This window comes from Heptranchias perlo, chromosome 22 (genome assembly GCF_035084215.1).
Source record: "Heptranchias perlo isolate sHepPer1 chromosome 22, sHepPer1.hap1, whole genome shotgun sequence".
In the NCBI taxonomy this organism is placed as follows: domain Eukaryota; kingdom Metazoa; phylum Chordata; class Chondrichthyes; order Hexanchiformes; family Hexanchidae; genus Heptranchias; species Heptranchias perlo.
This window is the reverse complement of record NC_090346.1, coordinates 34,790,877-34,813,676: the sequence shown is the minus strand read 5'-3', so window position 1 is coordinate 34,813,676 and position 22,800 is coordinate 34,790,877. Positions and strand designations below refer to the sequence as shown.

The 22,800-nt window shown below is 39.7% G+C and overlaps 1 protein-coding gene across 6 annotated transcripts in view; it reads right to left on the bottom strand.

Moving 5' to 3' along the window:
- LOC137340639 (meiosis regulator and mRNA stability factor 1) overlaps positions 1–22,800 on the bottom strand; it is a 60,214-nt gene that overhangs the window by 19,294 nt on the left and 18,120 nt on the right. For 5 of the 6 annotated variants that reach the window (XR_010966842.1, XM_068003229.1, XM_068003228.1 and 2 more), the window contains exons 5-16: positions 21,848–22,074; positions 21,306–21,423; positions 20,661–20,833; positions 19,032–19,466; positions 14,241–14,404; positions 12,125–12,283; positions 11,663–11,855; positions 9,951–10,129; positions 7,597–7,677; positions 6,067–6,303; positions 5,536–5,655; positions 2,694–2,869 (exon numbers count right to left, since the gene is read on the bottom strand). Coding sequence is in view for 5 of the 6 variants with exons in the window: in XM_068003229.1 (XP_067859330.1) it covers positions 2,694–2,869; positions 5,536–5,655; positions 6,067–6,303; positions 7,597–7,677; positions 9,951–10,129; positions 11,663–11,855; positions 12,125–12,283; positions 14,241–14,404; positions 19,032–19,466; positions 20,661–20,833; positions 21,306–21,423; positions 21,848–22,074 (2,262 nt within the window). In the remaining variant the exon portion in view is untranslated. The remainder of the gene's footprint in view (positions 1–2,693; positions 2,870–5,535; positions 5,656–6,066; positions 6,304–7,596; positions 7,678–9,950; positions 10,130–11,662; positions 11,856–12,124; positions 12,284–14,240; positions 14,405–19,031; positions 19,467–20,660; positions 20,834–21,305; positions 21,424–21,847; positions 22,075–22,800) is intronic. The other variant, XM_068003231.1, reaches the window with a different exon arrangement.

Genomic DNA, 22,800 nt, shown 5'->3' with positions numbered 1-22,800 from the left:
GGAGCAGCACCAGGCGTACCGGAAAATGAGGTGCCAACCTGGTGAAGCTACAACTCAGGACTACATGCATGCTAAACAGCGGAAGCAACATGCTATAGACAGAGCTAAGCGATTCCACAACCAACGGATCAGATCAAAGCTCTGCAGTCCTGCCACATCCAGTCGTGAATGGTGGTGGACAATTAAACAACTAACGGGAGGAGGAGGCTCTGCAAACATCCCCATTCTCAATGATGGCGGAGTCCAGCACGTGAGTGCAAAAGACAAGGCTGAAGCGTTTGCAACCATCTTCAGCCAGAAGTGCCGAGTGGATAATTCATCTCAGCCTCCTCCAGATATCCCCACCATCACGGAAGCCAGTCTTCGGCCAATTCGATTCACTCCACGTGATATCAAGAAACGGCTGAGTGCACTGGATACAGCAAAGGCTATGGGCCCTGACAACATCCCAGCTGTAGTGCTGAAGACTTGTGCTCCAGAACTAGCTGCGCCTCTAGCCAAGCTGTTCCAGTACAGCTACAACACTGGCATCCACCCGACAATGTGGAAAATTGCCCAGGTATGTCCTGTCCACAAAAAGCAGGACAAATCCAATCCGGCCAATTACCGCCCCATCAGTCTATTCTCAATCATCAGCAAAGTGATGGAAGGTGTCGTCGACAGTGCTATCAAGCGGCACTTACTCACCAATAACCTGCTCACCGATGCTCAGTTTGGGTTCCGCCAGGACCACTCGGCTCCAGACCTCATTACAGCCTTGGTCCAAACATGGACAAAAGAGCTGAATTCCAGAGGTGAGGTGAGAGTGACTGCCCTTGACATCAAGGCAGCATTTGACCGAGTGTGGCACCAAGGAGCCCTAGTAAAATTGAAGTCAATGGGAATCAGGGGGAAAACTCTCCAGTGGCTGGAGTCATACCTAGCACAAAGGAAGATGGTAGTGGTTGTTGGAGGCCAATCATCTCAGCCCCAGGTCATTGCTGCAGGAGTTCCTCAGGGCAGTGTCCTAGGCCCAACCATCTTCAGCTGCTTCATCAATGACCTTCCCTCCATCATAAGGTCAGAAATGGGGATGTTCGCTGATGACTGCACAGTGTTCAGTTCCATTCGCAACCCCTCAGATAATGAAGCAGTCCGAGCCTGCATGCAGCAAGACCTGGACAACATCCAGGCTTGGGCTCATAAGTGGCAAGTAACATTCGCGCCAGATAAGTGCCAGGCAATGACCATCTCCAACAAGAGAGAGTCTAACCACCTCCCCTTGACATTCAACGGCATTACCATCGCCGAATCCCCCACCATCAACATCCTGGGGGTCACCATTGACCAGAAACTTAACTGGACCAGCCATATAAATACTGTGGCTACGAGAGCAGGTCAGAGGCTGGGTATTCTGCGGCGAGTGACTCACCTCCTGACTCCCCAAAGCGTTTCCACCATCTACAAGGCACAAGTCAGGAGTGTGATGGAATACTCTCCACTTGCCTGGATGAGTGCAGCTCCAACAACACTCAAGAAGCTCGACACCATCCAAGATAAAGCAGCCCGCTTGATTGGCACCCCATCCACCACCCTAAACATTCACTCCCTTCACCACCGGCGCACTGTGGCTGCAGTGTGCACCATCCACAGGATGCACTGCAGCAACTCGCCAAGGCTTCTTCGACAGCACCTCCCAAACCCGCGACCTCTACCACCTAGAAGGACAAGGGCAGCAGGCGCATGGGAACAACACCACCTGCACGTTCCCCTCCAAGTCGCACACCATCCCGACTTGGAAATATATCGCCGTTCCTTCATTGTCGCTGGGTCAAAATCCTGGAACTCCCTTCCTAACAGCACTGTGGGAGAACCGTCACCACACGGACTGCAGCGGTTCAAGAAGGCAGCTCACCACCACCTTCGAGGGCAATTAGGGATGGGCAATAAATGCCGGCCTTGCCAGCGACGCCCACATCCAGTGAACGAATAAAAAAAAAAATCACCTATCTATATATTAAAAGCCTTACATCTGTGTTTATTTTCCATGATTATAAATTTCTATGTCCACATTTATAAGCAAAACTTGCCATGCTGCAATTGCACTCTCTTTGTAGTGGAACACTGTAGCACCACTACTGGCAATTACAATGCGACAAAGTTTCCATAGCCAGTTTCCATTATAAATGAGGGCATAGAAAACAATGGAAATACAAGGATAAAATGCATAACTAAGATGGGGACTGAATTGTGTCCGTCTGCCTTTGCCCAATTATCACCCATGCTCTAACCCAGCTTGACCTAAAGACTTCTCTTGGTTTGACTTCCTGTTTGCAATGCCACGAGATTGACTCGCTTTTATATTCTTAATATAAGAAACGGGAACAAGAGTAGGCCATACGGCCCTTCGAGCCTGCTCCGCCATTCAATAAGATCATGGCTGATGATCTACCTCAACTCTACTTTCCCACCCTATCCCCATATCTTTTAAAAGTTTTGATATGGTTAAGATTTCACTTAGATACTATAGGACAATGATACTTTATGAAAACAGTCACACACAGCTTGTGGAGATACTTACTAATCTGAAAATTTTGATTTTATTTGAAATAAAATAATAACCACAGCAATTGCGCCCACGCTTTTGATATGTTGCAGATTAATCCAGACTTTTTCCATTGCTTGATTTAAATAGGGAATTTATGTCAGCTTACCAGCATTAGGAGGTGGTGGCTTGTTATGCACCCATTTTACAACTTTAATGCCATTCTGCGCAGTAACAATGTTAACACCAGGGACACAGGTTATGAGGTGCTCCAAAGGAATGCCACCTTCCCCCTCCTCCACTATCCTCAGAACAGTGAACTCTGCAGCATAACAGTCTAGAAAGCTGCAAAACAGAAAAAAAAAGTCAGATTTTTTGAAAACGAGACAAGTCATAATGTAAATAGTATTTATATATGGTAATAAAGATGCAACCACAACAAAATCAAAAATATATCCATTGAATGAATAAAGCCCTGCCCACTTATATACAGCAAGGAGACTTAAAAAGCTAATGTGAATACTGGAATTAAGCATGCTCAAGGCCTGGGCTAATGTGATCTGAGTTATCATAGAGGTAGGTAGCTTCTAATGTAAATCAGGGCCAATGTGATCACCTAAGACTAGTTTTGATCACCTAAGGGGGTCAGAGCAATTTTCCAGTTTTATCCCCCCCCTAATTGGCCTGGGTTTTTAAATCCAGTTTTTCACCTCTCCTAGGAGATTAGAAGGTTTTGGGTAGGAGGCAAGTGTATGTGTCGAGATGCACAAGGCATCACAACTGGGACAGGCTGGATAGGCCAGCAAGTCTTTTCCTGTCCGTCATTTTTGTATATTCGTAATTCAACCTCCCCCTTCTAACAGCTCAGCATGTAACTGAGTTTGGGTGTCAGTGATGGGAGGTCATCAACTATATAAAATCGCTGAGTGAGGAGATGGATTAGGAGAAATTTCTTTGCATAGAGGGCTGGTGGAATGTGGAATGTTTTGCCACATGGAATGTTTGAGGGAGAGACCACTGCATCTTTTAAGGGAAAATTAGATAAATGTTTGAAGCAAAGGAAGATAAAAGGCTACAGGAAGAAAGTGAGGCAAGTCTTGGACTGTTCTAGCAAAGCGCCAGCACACACACGATGGGCCTAGTGACCTCCTACTATGCTCTAAAAGGTACAGATCAGGAATTTCAGGTTTGATTCCCAACTGTGCCGATAGCTTGTTTCAGCTGGGGCTGTAATATTGTGGTCTTGCCATGGGCCTCACCACTCCTGGGATAGGAAGAATGCGGATTTGGGTGGGTGGAAATCATCTGAAAGTGATTCAGTGATTCCCCTGCTGAAATAAAATCTATGTGCATGAGTAGTGGATGATGACTGGGCTGAGTAACAATGCCCAATGATTTGGCACTCTGGTGGTATTAAATATATTGTCTATTTCCGGTACAGGAAAATAGTAGTTTACTTCGTTCAGCACATTTTTTGTTTTATTTAACTAAAGTGATCTGCTGACACTACTGGTCAGTCAGGGAACTGCAGCAGGAAATTTAAACTTTGCTATGTTTCAAGCAATGACAATCTCAAATACATTAATTGGAGGAATAAGAACTGAAGCAAAGAACTGTGGGAAGCTTGCGATTGCCTGCTTTGCCATTTTGTCAATGCTAGGGTTTCAAACAATTTAATATGGAATGCACTCTGGACACAAACATTACTCCCATACACCCCCATTAAGAAGTGTAATTAAAAGTTAGGTACACCTTTATTAATTTCACAAAAAAACTGCAAATGCTGGAAATCTGTATAGATGCAAAATGTTAACCTGTCCTTTCTCTTTATAGATGCTGATGGACCTGCTGTATGTTTCTAGCATTTTAAAAAAAATTTCAGCTATTCTAAACATACTAACTTCACAGCTCAGTTCTTTAATTGTTTGTTCAAAATTTAGGTAGTGCCCACATGTGGCTTTAACATTAAGCACTCAACACAGATACTGCCCATTTTAATATTTATGTACTGTAATATTTCAGTACCAACTAGGGTTGCCAACCCTCCTGGACTGCCCGGGAGTCTCCTGGAATGAGGCACGATTCTTCCGGACACTGCTGCTAGCAATCGGGAGATCTTCATGCTTTAAATTTCCCGCTGCAGCAGTGCCACCACCGTGGCTCCGTGATGCCATGGGCTGCCACCACAGAGAAATCTCTGGCTCAATGACATCACCTCCCCTATGGTAGAGGGATGGAACCAATTGGGAGAGAGCGAGAGCGACTGGGGATGGGGGCTTGGGTGAGGGGAGAGAGGGAGACCGTGGAATGGGGATCAGCATTTTCTGCAGGGCCGGGAGGAGCAGCAGCAGGTAAAGGAGTGAGTGAAACCTGGGGACTTTACTGTGGGTCAACCGTGAAAGACTGTTTCCACTGGTGGGCGAATGGGGTCAAAGACCGAGGATTTTCACTGGAAGAACCATGGGGCAAGTGAGAAGGAAGGTTCTTGAACTGAGGGCTATTAAAGCATGAAATGCTTCATCACAAGTGGCTATTGAGGTAGAGACAAGATCATTTAAAAAGGGAAATGGGATAAATATTTGAAAAGGAGGAATATAAAAGGATCTGGGGGAGGGGAGGCACCAGCGTTGGCACAGACACTGGAGGATTTATGTGCTGAAATTTCTATCATTTTTCGAAACTCTCCTTTATTAAGCCCGGGCCCAGTTAGTGGTTCAGAAATTTTGCTGCTGAGTTGAGTTTAAGATAACGTGCCCTGTGAGAAGTGGCAACAAAGCCAACATGAAGTAGGTTTTCACTTGAATTGTTTCTATCTTGTGGACTGACCCACTGGCCCATCTTCTAATGTTCCAACAGACTAGGGCAATTATAGTACAGCTCTGAACAGTTTAAGCACATCACAAGGCAGACATTAAACTTTGGAAATACTGCCGCTTTTCTCCCCAGTCCAACCGATGAGTTGCATCAAGCAAATAGAGAATAGAGTACTATTTAAAAAGGCAAGCACTCACCTGAGGAGAGGCACAGTACCCTCATGTGTATGTAACAGGCTATGAACCTGTGGTGTAAATGTTTTTAGGGACAATGTTATGAAGGGTATTTTATAGGAATCTGGATCGAATTCATTTTCACTGCAATAGAAAAAGAAAATAAAATGTTATTCCAAGGCACGCACTTTTCGCAGCTTCTACATTTATCTACCCCGAATAAAAATTTGACATTGATTAACAGCAAAATACTGCAAAGAGGAATATAAGTGTGTTTAGGATGTGTGAAAATGAAGAGTTGCTCAGAGTTTGTGCAAAATTGATACACTGCCTTTGTATAGCACATGAACACATTAAAACATCTCAATATTACTTTTTGAAGTGCAGTGACCTGAACAAGTGTGTCATATTATAGGCATGATTTTCTTCATTATTTTCAGGCAATTTCTAAGGAGGCAGCAAAAGTTGCAGTGATGCTTATTCTTACAGTTAAACATAAAATGAAACATTTATTGATTGGATGTGGCCAACAACCAATAGAAACATGCTTCCTACCTATAGCCATTATCAGTGCAGTGCTGTTTACAGATTGGTTCATGGTATTCTAGTTCTTCAAATATCACTGGGCTGCAATTGGCTGATGAACCATCATATAACAATGCAGAACCCAATGGGCTCTGCCTAGTTTGCATGTTGGGCAGGAGACAAACCATCCGTCCATTTACTTGATCACGAATAGCCACAGTGTCCGTTAATTTGTATAAATCAGACACAATCAATTTGTGTCCGAATCTGGAGGGAGATAGGTTATAAAAACTTACTAAACAGTTATGGAATTTTCTGAAGAGCATTAATTACAGTTTCTGTGCTACAAGCTATTATGTATAAAAATACAAGTGCGCTTAGTACTTGGAATATAAATGCTGTTAAACTGAGCAAAATAATCTGACTTTTAAAAAAAAATCAATCTATACAAACGGTAAGAAACGTTCCCATTTTGCCAAACATAATTTGATACATTTCATATCTCAGTGAAATATATACTGTCACACAGCATGAAACAAAGCTGTAACCAATTCTCCATTTAGGCACATCACACTGGTACCATTTATATCCAGTTTCACAGAACTGAAGAGGTGAGAATATTCCTTTTCGTCTGCAACAGCGTGTAAATTTAGTGCATAAATTTACCTTTCTACACCGGGATGGGGAGGAAAGAATGGAAAAGAAAAAAAAAGCCTCCTTCCCCTACACCAAATATGCATTCAACTCATATCTAGATTAAGTTCATAGGTCAAAAAGCTATTATTGGGTGTGTCTCAGTGATGTGTGGCCATAACCATTTACATGCAAGTTACTGATATCAGCCACTGTAATGATGGGGGAGGGGCACTGATGAAAACCACTCAATCTCAGGGTAAAGACAGAAAGCCCCCATCTGTCTCTCCAAATCACTACAGGCTGCTTTTGCACATTTCCCCAGGTGCCTGTTTCAGAGCAGCGTTAAGCAAAGACAAGAAGGGTTGAAGGAAAGAAATGACCTTGTAACATACCTCTCAAATGCCTTAGCTTTGCAGATGAATTTCAATTCGGTCTCAATTGAACTTTATTTCCAACTTTTTAAAATTGCTCTTCAAGTGCAAAACTTTTGGTCTCAAGGCTTGTTTTGAAGTGTTACTACTTCTGAGCTTGCTTTGGTACTGTTTTGGAGCAGAGTCAAGTGAGCCCATTTAGGCTGCAAGTTGAGAACCTGTCTCTAAAGTGGTGGGCTCTGTTATGTAACACAGAGACTGGGTCTTACATTTATTTGACAAAAAGCAGCTTCCTTAGTCTGATGAACATTGAGACCTACATTTTTGCTCCCAGGATCTCAACTCCTTTACACCACAGAATACAGCCTAGAGGGAGAAGCAGGTGCCTGACTCCAAAATCAGGAGTACAGGGGTAAAGCAAGTCTCAACTGCGTAATTTGTTCCCCCTCACCTCTCACACTTCTCAAATCAAAGGGATAAACATATTTCACAGAAACATTGTTATACTAAATTAGGTTAGTGTACTAACAGCCCACAGAACTAAAAATTGTACCTTTTCTCATAAATCTCTGTAAATTTGAACAGTGGCAAGCAACATGCTGGGGCATCCTGCAGGATAGACATGGCCTCAGAGCTGTAATCAAAAATAAACAAATCAGAGCAAGACATTCATTCATGACATTTCTGAATACGACAAGTCATCAATACCAAGTAGTTTTGTAAGATTTATTTTTGAATTATGATGGAATAATCAGAGCAATTCACAAACAGGTGAAGGGATCAATCCTTTTTTCTGATATTTTGCTTAAATTAAAACACCCAATTTCATAGGGCTTAATAATCTTTCTTCCAGAGTACAAGTTAAAACCATATTAACAAATACTGGAATTTGTGTTACTGCCCTATACTATAAGATGTTTTTCCTCACAGAAACACAAAAATTAAAAATGTCTTATTTTGCTGATCTAAATATAGTACATTGTGTGGTTTTCATATAATAAATTACAACACTTTCTTTTGTTAAGTTAGGTCACTGTTGCAATGAAAAGGGAATCGTTTTTAAACTGGTTGAAAAAATACAATGAAAGTGTGCCCCAAGCATCATTTTGGTGGTCGTTGCTCCACTGATCCAACACCATGCTATTTTTGTGTTCATCAAGGTGAAAGATGCACTGCTTTGGTCAGACACAAGAATGGTGGGAAGAAGAGAAGCCTCAGTCACATACTGGGCAAAGCACAGACCCACTGGATTCTACCAAGTACATCCCCCTACAGGGAGGACACTACAAAAATGTTTCTATTAAGAAGTACCTCCATGTTGAGAAGTGGTCTGTCCAAACTTGATTTGGAAATCAAACAGCACAGTAATAACAGAACAAAGATCAGGTGCAATTATACAAGCAGCATTATGTGGTGTCCACTAAAAATAGAAGACTTCCACCAAATCAGACACCACATGCCAAGGTCCGGTTACCCAGACACATACCAAGCAATGAAGCATGGACAAGCCATGCTCAGTGATTCTACACATCCTGGATTTACGGATGGCACAGGAAGAAACCGATCTGAAGGATTGCCAAGGGAAGGTGACCAAAAATAAATGACAATGAAAAGGGCAACCAAAAATATCAAAAAGCTAGCCCCCTTCAAATAATGGAACAGAGACTGCAAACTCTGGCACTGCACAAAGATTTGAAAGGCTGACTCACCTTGGTGATAAGGGCACAATGTAAGGGCGTTGGTGAAATGGCACAGATTCACTTTACTGTTAATTATTCTCAAAAAAGGTGAAGAATTTTAGTTCTGGTGAATGGAACAATTTAATTTTGGACACCAATACCAGCATCAAGCACTCCCAAGTCAATTACTGTACATGCTGATACAAAGCTTCCTCTATCTTGCCCCAACAATACGTCAATCTCGATCTAAGGTGCCAATCACCTACTGGGGTTGTGCAACTTTTTCCTCCCACTTCCCAATTTTTCATGACCTTTGAGCAAGATAAAAAGTGTGATTATTTGTGGGCGTTTTGTGCTGTATACTTGTGCCGAAAAGAAATGCTTTCAACTGCTTAAAAAACCCTCAACTTTATGAAGGACCTTTACAGCTAGCAGAGATTTTCATCCGATCAGTATGCAATGTGTTCAGGCCCAAAAAGTGAATGATACTGAACCATCCATTTATCCCTAGATTTAAGGTTTGAAATAGACCACAAAATTCGCTTGGGAGGGGGGGGGGGGGGGAAAGAGGGGTATAGTGGGTGCACCAGTACACAAATGTCATTATGGCAATAAAAAATTTTTTACAAAATGTATGAAGTAGCATCTCTGCTCCCCACGGCATTATACTAACCTGTATGAAGATGGGACATGAGTACTTGTGTTTTATGGTAGTACGCCAGTTGGTACCATTATAGCAGTGTGATATTTCAAGTCGTGCAAATTACACTGATTATTCACACTACACTTATGTTTCGTAGGTTATGCTGATACGGTTAGCTGAAAATGGGTGGGAGGAGGCTCATGTCGAGCATAGACACCGGCATAGATCAGTTGGGCCGAATGGCCTGTTTCTGTGCCGTATATTCTATGTAACTTGAATCAGAGAGAAGAGCTTTGCATATACCCACCTCAAGTCATGTGCACAGATCTTTGCTTTCTAGCCTCCAACTGCCAATGAAGTTTTTAAAGTTAGAAAGAACTGCCAGAATCATTAGTTCTTTTCTAATCATTAAAAAAATTACAAAGGACAGGCTTAAACAGTTTGAAAAAATCTTCACTTCAAATATAGCGCCTCCCTCTCTTCCTCCCACCCCCAAATATTCAAAGTTTGGCAAACAATCATGAAAAGTACAAGCCAGTAAAACAAGCAATTTTAAACTTGCAGTAGAGGTAGAAACAATCTTACCCAAGTAAAGCCAGCGATTTATTGGTGTTTCCAGTAGCCAATGACACTTGGACTCTCTTGCTTCCTATTTTGTATCTGTGTAGACTATTGACAGCTGTGATCGCTTCCTGGAGACTCCCCATCTGGACTGTTGCCTTCAGCTGATAATCAGTATGAGGACTTAGTTCCACATTCTTCACCTACAAACCCAGGAATTAAGACAAAAAATGCTTCCAGTTATGGCTCATTTTTGGGTGATTATAAAGTTTTGTTTTTTTTAAATTCAGAAATTTGTTCTGTTTTGAGATAGTCATGCAAGAAGTCTGTTGATAATTTGATCAAAATTCATGAAAAAAAACCCCATCTAATTGCAGGCGATTCACAAACTAATAACGTAGAAACTGCAAGAAATAGCCACAACTGCTCCCCTCAAGGCTCAGTGAGTAAATGCATCAGGTGTGGTTCTAGGTTTGTAGGTCTAAAGTAGCAGATCTCAACCAGTGTGGCAGCACAGGCAAAAAAAAACTAGAGGTTCTAGTTATAATGACAGGGAGTGATTGGGACTAATTGCTAGACTGATCAATCCAATCAACAGTATAGGATTAGCAACCTTGAAAGAAAAATATTATTTTCGACTCACTTCACTCCCCCCACAAAAGGTTTTATGAAATGCTTTTGTTTAGCACTCCAATTGGGTTAACTTGTTCAATTAAGGCAGATCAACCAAAATATGATTAAATCCATAACCTGACTGGAAATCACATGCTTTATCAGGTCAGTTAGCTAAACTATCTAAAGAAACGGGTTTACAAAATCAATGTAAACAGATCCTTTTATTCTGATAATGCATTTCAACACAGTTAGTAACCATAAAGATGATAGTCAACTACAGTAAAGTGGTGATTTCCACCTCTGCTCTCTTCAGTAAACACCCCATCCCCAAAAAAGGGAGTGTAACAAACAAATTATTTCAGTCAATGCTTATGATCACTGCAAATTCAGCTAATTTTTAAATGACTGGGTAGTACTGTATCATCAAAAGGATATTTTAAGTGAATGTTTGAATATAACTGTAAACAGCAGGAAATACATTCAAAACCTCAACCTGAATAATTAAAAACTGCTTAGCCACAGGTTAATTACAAGATGCCACAGCCCAAATACCTTCCCAACAGGAATAAGATAATCCATTACCAATTTGAGGAGTCTTTTTAAAAAGCACCCCAAAAATACAAGCCATTACAGCAGAGCAGGATTACCATGTTAGGTACACTCACAGTACAGAAGCAGACATTGAAATGTGAAAATTTTAACAAGCACTGGGTGAGGATGAAAGAATGTAGCACAATCACAAATCCAAATTTTAAAACTTTAAATTGAGTTTATGGTCATTATCTTCTCCAGGTCTAACAGCAACATAGACCAAGAACAGTCCAGTGGTAAAAAGGTGCAATCAATGTTCTTTCAGGAATTTTCTCATCATGCTCAGTCCAGCCTGTGGCTAAGTCAGAAGTTAACATTCCGATTGCATTTCTAACCCAATACAAATCTTTCAGAGATGGTTGGGCTCCAAATAAGGACCCCATTTAAAAAACTGAAAACATGGCAAAAGCTTCACCGCTACTACTGATCGCGTTATTTACAGCTCTGCAATATTGCTATATTGGAGTGCAGCTATAAAACAGTACTCAGCCTGAAGCGTTACTTTTTATTTGAGCATTCAGCCAGTTTACCTTGCCATGCCTGAAGAAAATCTCATGCAATATTTGTTGTAGTTCCTTTCTGGACATCCTGTAATCCAAGTTGCTGACCTGTATGTCCGCTCCATTTGCAAATGGGTCAGTCTGGGAGTCAGAATAATGAGTTTGGTTTGCTTGATTTACACTTATAGGAGAGGACCGGTTTGAAAAGCTTGGGGATAGACTCCTAGGATAATTAGCAAGAGAATCAAATATTATACACGCTAAAAGATAACATTAAAACTTAGTCAGAATTAAATATCAAAGCATTGTTCATGTGGCAAAAATTTTAAACAGAATTTGCACTCCCAAGCTCCTAATGCAATTCAACTTAGCTAGCTTTGATTTCTTATTCCTTACTGATGGCTAATTTTAAAGGTTTGCCTCCAAATAACTCTTGGAAGATGTACACTTCTTTATCGTAAAAAGTGGACAGAAGTTAGAAAAATAAGTTACCTTGCAGACCAGGAACCATGGCACGTGATAGGGGGAGTGTTATGTCTTGAAATTGACAGCTTAGAAAAAGCAGATGGGGAACTGACATGGAAGTCAACTTTCTTCTCAATTTTGTCTATGGGAAATTCCAGGGAACTTCTAAAAGTTGGAGTTTCTCTCCTGTTTTAAGAAAAATGTAGATTTTAAGCAATGTATTTATGTTTTGCGTTTACTTCCTCTAAAATTACTTGAAACATGTTTGTTATACCTGAGCACTTTAACATTAAAAGTCTACTTATTGCATGTAAGAAATTCATCTGAAACACAAGAGCAGTATTAGAAAACAGCAAGTTCTACAGAAATATTTCTTCTCCCTCTTGGCACCAGAAGAGCATGTCCATTTAGATTTCTTTGCTGAGAACATATGCAGGTAACCAGTAATCAGGGTTTCTCCCATGCCACTTAGAAAGGATTGTAAACAATTTTACAACACCAAGTTATAGTCCAGCAATTTTATTTTAAATTCACAAGCTTTCGGAGGCTTCCTCCTTCGTCAGGTGAACGATGTGAAAATGAAATCCTCGAAATGAAATCGCATTGGCCGAGTCACTCCTGTGACTCGGCCAACGTTGTCTACCTCATACGTTGCAGGAAAGGATGCCCCAGAGCATGGTACATTGGCGAGACCATGCAGACGCTGCGACAACGGATGAACGGACACCGCGCAACAATCGCCAAACAGGAGGGTTCCCTCCCAGTCGGGGAACACTTCAGCAGTCATGGACATTCATCCACCGACCTTTGGGTAAGCGTACTCCAAGGCGGCCTTCGAGACACACGACAATGCAAAATCGTCGAGCAGAAATTGATAGCCAAGTTCCGCACCCATGAGGACGGCCTCAACCGGGATCTTGGGTTCATGTCACGCTACACGTTACCCCACCAGCGAACAAATGTTATCTGTTTTTAATATAACGGGTCAGTTGCTGTCTTTTCTATGTTTCTACCTCTCTATCTCTGTTTTTTTTTGTTTGCTGTTTTTTTTTTTGTGATTTGTATATTCTGTGAGACCTGGCAGGTAACACCTGTCTGTCTGCACACTGATTGCCTTGGCAACGGGCAGTTGAAAAAACTGTCTGTACTCACCAAGCATTGTTCTGTGAATTATAAATGCGATTTCATTTCGAGGATTTCATTTTCACATCGTTCACCTGACGAAGGAGGAAGCCTCCGAAAGCTTGTGAATTTAAAATAAAATTGCTGGACTATAACTTGGTGTTGTAAAATTGTTTACAATTGTCAACCCCAGTCCATCACCGGCATCTCCACATCATGACTTAGAAAGGAGGTGCCCAAGTGCAGAGAGAGAGAGAGAGAGAGAGAGAGAGCGCGAGAGACTTTCCCTCTACCCAGCATCTTCCATGACTGTAAATTCACAGGCCAATTAAGCTAATATGCTGTTAAAACTAAATTTAAGAGTTAGTTTTTACTTCTCTCTTTCAGATGCAAAATTCAGTTAGGATCAGAAACTTTGTATGGGAAAATTGCTGGCACTAACCCCCATCCCACTATTTTATGATGGAAGCATTGGGTAAATCAACATACTGTCATCAGTTTCTCTGAAGCAGATTCACATTTGAACAGACAATAGTACTTCACCTATTGCATTTATTGCTCCAGCAGTAAATTACACTCCTGTTAAAAGTTCATATTGTGCTACATTAAAAGTTTGTGGCACCCTAGATTTGAACAGATCATGAAATATACTAATACATTAAGAATTCAGTTTTGATGAAGTTTTACACCTAAAATATTACCTTGTCTTTCAGATGCTAAATCACCAATGAATTGACAAAAATCTGATAAGCAAACATATTTAACACTCCTTCAGTTTAAGGAATTATTTAATAGGTTAATTAGTCCTCAACCAATCCCACTTGAAAGAATTATTATTTGTGGCTATTCCTTACTTCAACAATTGGATTACAATAGCCAGTATAGTTGTGCTTAAGCAAATAATTCAAAAAAAGCACAAGGCACTAAAAGTACATAAAGTTTAAAAGGAGTTAATTGTAGACCACCAAATAAAAAAAAAAATCACAATTAAAAGTCAGCCAGATACTAAATATAAACTCACTTAATGTTTCCAATGAAAGAATCTCCGTCTCCTACACTTTTAGTAGGAGTGGCTGGGGAATAAGTGGAAGTGCAGTGGCTTATCGGTGGAGATTCAGTTCCTTGCTTTTTGATATGCTGGGTACGTACACTTTGCTTGGTTTTGGATTCCATACCACAGAGCTCCTTAAAAAACAAATAGTAAGTAATTAACCATTTACCCTCCAGTTCATGAGTGCTACTGTACATTTTAATACACAAAATAGCTTCAACAAGTCAGTGCAAGCTCTAAATCCGAACAGGGATGAAAACCAACTATAAATTAAGAGTTATGAATAAACTGCAACTAGTTTTCAAATTCCTAATAAGGAGTTAAATTTAAATAAGGCCAAAGAGCTAAGCTTTGTTCTCAAGTCATAGCTGGGAGATACGAGAAATAGCAGAGATCTTTGAAGGAATTAATCCAACAACAATAAAGCCCAGCTCGACAACAGAACAGAAATAACGTTTAGTTTTCTAGACCAAGGTTACAGTTACTAAAATTACAGGGCAAACACACTCAGGTTATTCCCCTTAAACTTCAAGGATTACAGCATGATCTACTTAATGTTGAATGCTACTAACATCCTGTTTCTAAGACCCTTACAGGTCAAATTATCCTTTACCTCCTTAGCCAAGCCCAGACATTTGTCTTCACTCTCTGCCAAGTAAACAATTTCAGGAAATAACTATACTCCGTTTGAGAAAACACTCAAATGCATTTCGTTTACAGATTTCATGAAACTCAGTATTTCCCCACTAAACTACTCAAGTGAAAACTTACAAGACCACCATCTATATACATTTATAAATAAATACTGTGGGTGTACTGCAGTTCATTTTGGAAGTCTAACTTTGATATTTGCATTGCTCCATATTATTTGGCTCAATTCTGCAGTGTAAGAGTTACAGATGCCAAGACAAGTACATACTATTTTAAACTATTACTTCAAAGACATGGATGGAGGTGATGAGAAATGAGACATTAAAAGTTACCTTGCTAAAAGGATTTCATTTCTGTGGTTACTGAAACCTGATAAGCTATAATAAACTATTAGAGACATTGATAAAACTCAATATTCACATGCAGAAAAGCTGCTTAACTGCAGCCCCTGGTATATATGGCATATTAGCAGGTCTACCACAGAGGACTAAAAGCTTCCAAATTGAATTGTTAAGCACACAGCTCAAACACTACATTGGACCCTAAACTTCCATACTATTGGGCAAACAACCACTATAAAAGTTGTTTAGCACCAGGGACTATACAAAACAAAACCACTTCTCTAGCCATCCTTTTTGGTGGGGGGATTGTACATATGTTCTGCCTCTTCATGCAGCACACCTGTTGCAACTGAATCAATTATTAACTAATCAATCAATTACTTGAGTTACATGTTGCATTAACTGTCTTAATTACTATTTTATTGGGTTCAATATTTGATTAGTCAAGATGACATGGGTTCACCCAGTGTCATCGGTGGAGGGAAACTGTCACACCTAACCACCACCCTCCTTTTTAAGGGGTTTAAAAAGCTGCCTTGTTGGAAATTGTCTTCTATGATTAAGAATTGATTGAACTGGATTTCCTGTCTGCTGGTTTTGGCTTGTTAATTTGCATATGAAAATGTATGCAGATGTCAAGAAGGCAGCATAGTGACAAAATCAGTACATTTTATTGTCCAATACACTAAACTGTGTTCTCTCCAGATACTAACTGCCTTGCTACATATCTAACATTTTTTTTGTTTTAGTACATTTTCACTCTATTTAACTGATGCAGTTAGATATTGAGCTAGTGCTACAATTAAGAAAGGAACTGGTTATTAAAAAAGAGAAATAAATTCTGTTCAGTCATCTAACCACCACTGCAAAAGTGATGGACAATGGAAATCTACTTTACAGTTATCTTTGAAAAATAGATTAACGGCACCATTTCACCCCACCTTCACAACTTAAGAAAAAACCCACAAACTTATTTCAGAGTGACCCCCTCCCTTCCACATTTTGTGGCACACCTCATCAGGGGAACACCTGAACATAATTCCAGCAGGACTGGGCTCCTCCCAATCTTATCTCAAGTCATACTTTAAAGTGGAACAAATAATCTGCTACACTAAACAGCAAAACAATGTAATAATACGTGTCAGAATATATTTTAGCCAAGATGACCAACAATGTCCCATTTGTGATCATACCCAAAATAAAGTTCCAATCACACTTTAAAAAGATCCAGGGTCTGTTGGAAAAGTCACTCCTAGCTTAGAATGAAAATCAAACAAGACCTTTATGGGTACATAAACAATAAGGTTTCCAATTTGCACAATATCCAAAGAGCTGGATGAAAGTCTCAAAGTCTGACAAACAAATAAAGAATAAATGATCATCATGAATGAAGAATCTGCACTTATATTGTGCCTTATCATCTATTAAGATATCTTCATATACAATAATTATATTGAAGTGCAGTCATGTAGACAAATATGGCAATCATTTGAACACAACAATGTCCTGCAAACACCAAGAGCTGAATGATCAGCTAATTTTTTTTTTGTGGTGTTGTTTGAAGGGGGAATCTTGCCTTGACACCGGGAAAACTCCAAATAGTACCAAGTTATCTTTAACATTTAGCCGGACAAGCAGACAGAGGCTTGGTTTAATATCTCATACGAAAGACAACAACTTAAACAATGAAGGTACCCTCAGTATTGCACTGACATGTTTGCCAGGATTATGTGAACGTTGGGAATCTTACAACACCAGGTTATAGTCCAACAGTTTTATTTGAAAATCACAAGCTTTCGGAGCTTATCTCCTTCGTCAGGTGAGTGAGTGAAAGGTTCTAAAATCGCATAGCATATATTAGGCTGGGAGACGATCACACCAATCAAAGGTGTTGTTGGTGTTCAGACATGAATTTAGATTTGAGGTTGGGATCAGATCTTATTAAATGGCAGAGCAGGCTCGAAGGGCCGATTGGCCTACTCCTGCTCCTATTTCTTATGTTTATATATATATATATATATATATACACACACATATATTTATATTAGTCTAACTTGGTAATTTTTTTTGGAACCAGTAAACCACATCTTTGGTTACTACAATAAGTCTTCCCATTTAGCTCCACAGCATGTGATTGAGGGGCTTGGGGATTATTATAATGGTAGACCACCATTTTCATAGTTGGTGGACAGCAAGGGGAGAGGTGTTTACTGATGTTGAACATTCCTGTGTGCTTTACATTGTAATGTGCCACAGCACTTTGTTAAACAAAATCATACAAATGGATATGCAACCAATCAGGCCAATTTTTCCAAAGAGTTCAGAGTCCAATTATGGAGACATATTTCCCCCAATAGTTTTGTCCTCTTATTGTTATCTCTAAGATGGTGAGTTATAGCCCTCTAATATATTGCCCAAATCACAAGTGATCCTAGCCAGCAAGTGTCAAGTAGGCTTCTGGACCATAGGCAAGTTATTGTCACCTTGCTCTCACCCCAAATTAATGTACACAATGCCAGTAGGGTCAATGGATGCCAATCAGGAATGGGAAAATTTGCTGATTTATTTTTTCCCTCCCTCCTCAATGCACTGATGTCAACTGTGACATCCCAACAACTGTCCCAGTTAAAATCAACGAACTCAGCAGACCATGCATTGAATTCAGGACTAGATCCGGATGGCTCATTACAACATTACATGATGCATTTACCCAACAAATCATGAAAATTGGGAAGGATAGCACATATAAATTGTGTTTCAGTTTGGCAAAGCATTTGGGTGTCAGATGGCAATAACAAATTCCCTCCATCGGCATTTCAGTTGTAATACTATGGGGGAAAGACAACAATTCCATAAAAATTGTCATGTAACTGGGTTAAAAAAAATGTATTTCCCTCAAACAAATGCAGTAAAAGCAATTGGTACTTGGTCAATCAACTCCTTTAAAAAGGAACTGGATAAATATCAAATTTGGAATGAGATTATAGGGTTAAGTATTAAGAGAGACAATCAAATGCTCCATGGACTTGATAGCTGGAGTTAGGGGAGGAGGTGGCATCATCCAAGGAGGTTTGGTCCCCAGGGTTGAATAGTAGAGATGTGAGGGTGGACACATATTTCATAGTTCACGTTTACTTTTGGGGATTAAGACAGTATTTATACACATTTGACAAGCGAATAGATTAGATTACATATCCTTGTGAAAAGAGCAGCCTTGGAGAGCCAAACAGGCTTTTCTCATTCCGCTTTTTTGTGTTTCTTCCTTTTTTTTCTTTGACAGTTTTCTCTGTCCTGCCGCTTTCCTGACAGAAATGACTACTCATTAGGCTTGCTCTCCAGTACTTCACCCAAGTGGCCATTAATTATAACAGTGAGAGTTGCAGACTATTTGCTTGAGTGGGAATATCACAGCTGAGCTCAACGCTGGTCCACAAATATACACTTCCAACAGGTTTACTGGACAGCAATCAAGAATGGGGATTGAACCTGGGACCTTCCTAGTCTGTATGTGTCAGCTACTAACCAGACAAACTTCTTGAGCTGGATTCCTCAACTTTTAACCTCAACTCCATTTCGCTGACAATAGTGCATTACCACAAGCCCCATAATATGAATAATACCCAATGGGAGGTTTGCATTGTTGTCTACCCTTATTACATAAGGATTTTCTGTTCTTTCCCCATTTGTACAGAGAGATTGGCCACAGTAATCTTATTGTACCTCCTGTGGTTCCATATGTAATTTGAGCTGCGTTAAATTAACAATTTACCTGTAAACTTCTGACATTGACGTTTTTAACTGTTGATCCTTGGGATGTCTGTGAGTTCTTTACTGTAGAATTTTTACCATTCTGTAATTGCTCATCGAGGTCTTTGTTCAGCTGAGAGAGTTTTGTAAGTTTGCTTGCCTTTTTAGGGGATTTTGTCTTTTCAACTGTAAAGCAGTTATTTTTGCTTTCGCAAAGATCTTTATTTTTTGGTGTAAATGATACTAGGATCTTATTGCCAAAGACATCTTCATTCTCCATACGCTTCTGTGCACGCTCAGCACTTTCCTGGCTTGTAAAACGAAGGATTGCACTGCTGCCGGTAATGCTTAAAACTTTTCCACCACAATTATCAGACAAACGGCGCAGTCTGTTGCTTACTTGCTTGCTGTCTCTGTTGAGTGGCAAATTGTACACATACAGAAGAGTATGGCATTGCTGGAGAGCGAGTAAGAAAGTGAGTGAGCAAGTGAATGAAAAAGCAAGAGTGAAAGAGAGGAAGAATAAGCAATTGAGAGAAAGAAAAAGCAAGAAACAAAAATCAATACAGAAATGTTTCATTATGGTCCAAAAGAATTAAAACAAATCTTTAAACTTATTCTGACTGATAAACAATATTCCATTTGTTCATCCATGGGCAAATTTGCTTTTTTTGTTAAAAATAAAAATGTACTGCAATCTTTTTATTGAGTACACACTTTTTAAAAAGCTGATGAAATCTATGGGGGCCCCACAATTCAATCACTTCTAACTGAAACATCACAACTTCTGAATACCAGGGCTACCTTTCACTCCAGTATGAAAAACCTAGTCACTGTTCACATACAAGTGCTGCAGGAGAAAGGCAGCCTTGCTTATAGGAAAAGCAAAACAGACAAGTCAATAAAGTACCCAAATTTACTGTTATTAGAGTTCCCATTAGAAACTAACAAAAGATTGTCTTTTTAGGGAATTATTTAATATTTAACATTGTAAAGAAAGACTTGCATTTATATATATTGCAATTATACTTGCATTTCATGACCTCAGGATGTCCCAAAGTGCTTTACTGCCAATTAAATACTTTTTGAAGTGTAGTCTCTGTTGTAATGTAGGAAATACAGCAGCCAATTTGCACTCAGCAAGCTCCCACAAACAGCAATGTGATAATGACCAGGTAATCTGTTTTTAGTGATGTTGGTTGAGGGATAAATGTTGGCCAGGATATCAGGGAGAACTCCCTTGCTCCTCTTCAAAATAGTACCATGGGATCTGTTACGTCCACCTGAGAGGCGAGACGGGGCCTCAGTTTAACATCTCATCCGAAAGACGGCACCTCTGATAGTGCAGCACTCCCTCAGTACCGCACTGGAGTGTCAGCCTGGATTTTGTGCTTAAGTCTCTGAAGTGGGACTTGAATCCAAAACCTTCTGACTCAGAGACGAGAGTGCTACCAACTGAGCCACAGCTAACCCTAAATAGGGTAAAGAGGACTCCAGCTTGTCCTCTGGAGAAAAGATGGAGGAAAATTTCCTAATGAACAATGCTTGAAGCCTTAGAGCTAAAAAATACAAGTCTCAAATGATCCATTAATACTTCAGATTTAGTCATTTGTTAATTTTAATTTAGATGAATGCTTTAGAAGACACTTACTGGTGTTTTCTCTGGTAATCTTGGCGGCAGGTTAGAAACAAATTCCTCAAATTTGATATGCTTATGTGCATGTTGTAGAAGTGCATCTGAAACTTGATTCTTGTGCACCAAAATAATCTGAAAACCATGTCGATGCCGAAGGTCACTCAGTTCTGAGGCAAAGTTAACATCAGCTGCAAAATGTCAAAGCCACAATTATTAGAAAGTACAAATTCTGACTAAAATCAAACTTTCACCCTTCTATTTCAAACTACAAAAGCCTGGAAAAGGTTTCTTCAATGTTCACTCACTGCTCGGTACTTTATTAAGGAATGCATGTAAGAGATGACACAAAGTTCAACAACTAAACAATGAGCACTTCGCAAAATCTGCCTTGATCATCAACTGAAAGAATACATGCTGCTACTCTGTTACACAAGACATCAATTTTCATCACTCCATGCACTCTGGATCTCCAAAACCTAAAATTGCAGATGCTTAACAGTGCCCATCCCAATCCCGATCGCTTTGTATTTTTAATTGTGGCGACATCACTGAGCTGCTATTCTAGATCCTGTTCCTTTCTTGTCATAAATATTTCAAATTGAAATAAATGAGTCCTGTATCCAAATTGCTACATTTCATTTTGTAACACTGATTACTTACTAGACACCAAAATAACGGTGGATGGAGCAGTGTGAGTGTCAGCAAATCGTCTCAAACTCTGTCTAAGCTTGTCATCTGCAGCGTTCTTTGCTGTTGCATTGATATGTGCAACTGTCACCTGCAACATAGAAGTGATAAGAAAGTATACATATTTTCAATCACAACCTCAGAGCTAAAAAATACAAGTACCTTCTTATCCACATAAGCTCGGGGGATTAATCAAGAACAAAGAGGGTAATTTTAACCTAACCTGTCTGGTGGGAAACTGATATGATCAGATCGGCTGCCCATTCTACACCCGCCTGATTTTGAAGTCAACAGAATGTAAAATTGGGAGCTGTCCAATTGAACGCACAGAATATCATCATACATTTACTAACCTTCCAAAAGTTTAAAATACAAGAAACATTCATCACTCTTACACTTTAAAAACTTTTCACAGCAAAGTGCCTGTCTTTTGTTTTATAAACTAAAAGCAAGTTATAGCCCTTAGATTCAGAAAGTACAGTAACTGCTATTGGCAGGTTATAGAGCTGCCTTACCTGACAGTTGTTAAGTTCCTGGATAACTTCCTTGTTCTCCTTGCTAATATCACATACACACATGAATTCTGCTTCTCTGTGGCCTTGAAAAAAACGTTGACGGATTCGCTGTACTATTGCCATGGCTGAACGTCCTGTTGGGACAGAGCAATTTTCTATATCCCAAAACACTCCAATAGGAGGCAGATTTTCTGGCTGTTGACCTAGTATACCAACATCAGGCGATCCTGTGAAAATTCATCCCAGAATTAGAACCACATTTTCAATGTGCTTTTTTTCAGTAGCTGTTACAGCTAACAAATAAAGCGGCACCCTCCTATAATTTTATTTTTAATTCAAAAGGTGCCAACTAAAATAACACAAAAAAGAATAGAATTGCTCATTAAAACATAACTGTTGCAAAGATCTACGCTGCTTACACTGGCACCCACTAATCAGGACATCAGAATGCATTTTGATATAAACAAGTACAAATTATCAAAACATTTATTAGTACAGTATACTGAGAAATGGAAGCCAAAGTAAATAAAATTCTGGGAGGGCATACAAAGGGAGCAAGAGGGCTTCTTTTCTAGAAGATATTTTAAAACCAGTTTTATTTACACAACTGAAGTTCTTCAACTGGCTTTCAGGCATCAATTTGAAAGAAATAATGTATCTTTTCCATTTAAAGGAATGATAATAGGGATTTGACAGTTTTAATTGTTTGGGGATTGACAATTTCCAATTTTTTCAGCAGGTCCTGCCCAGAACCACAATCAGACTCTTGGAATTAAATCAACCTACACCCACTTGAATGTAATAGCAGTTGTTGTTGACCATAAATTGCATTAATTAGCAAAATGAAGTGGGCAGGGCTCAGTGACAAGTGGGAATTAAATCCACTGATGGATCGTTCAATAATTTATTGAAAGAAGCAATTGATTTGATCCAATTTTGAAGGAACTTAAAAA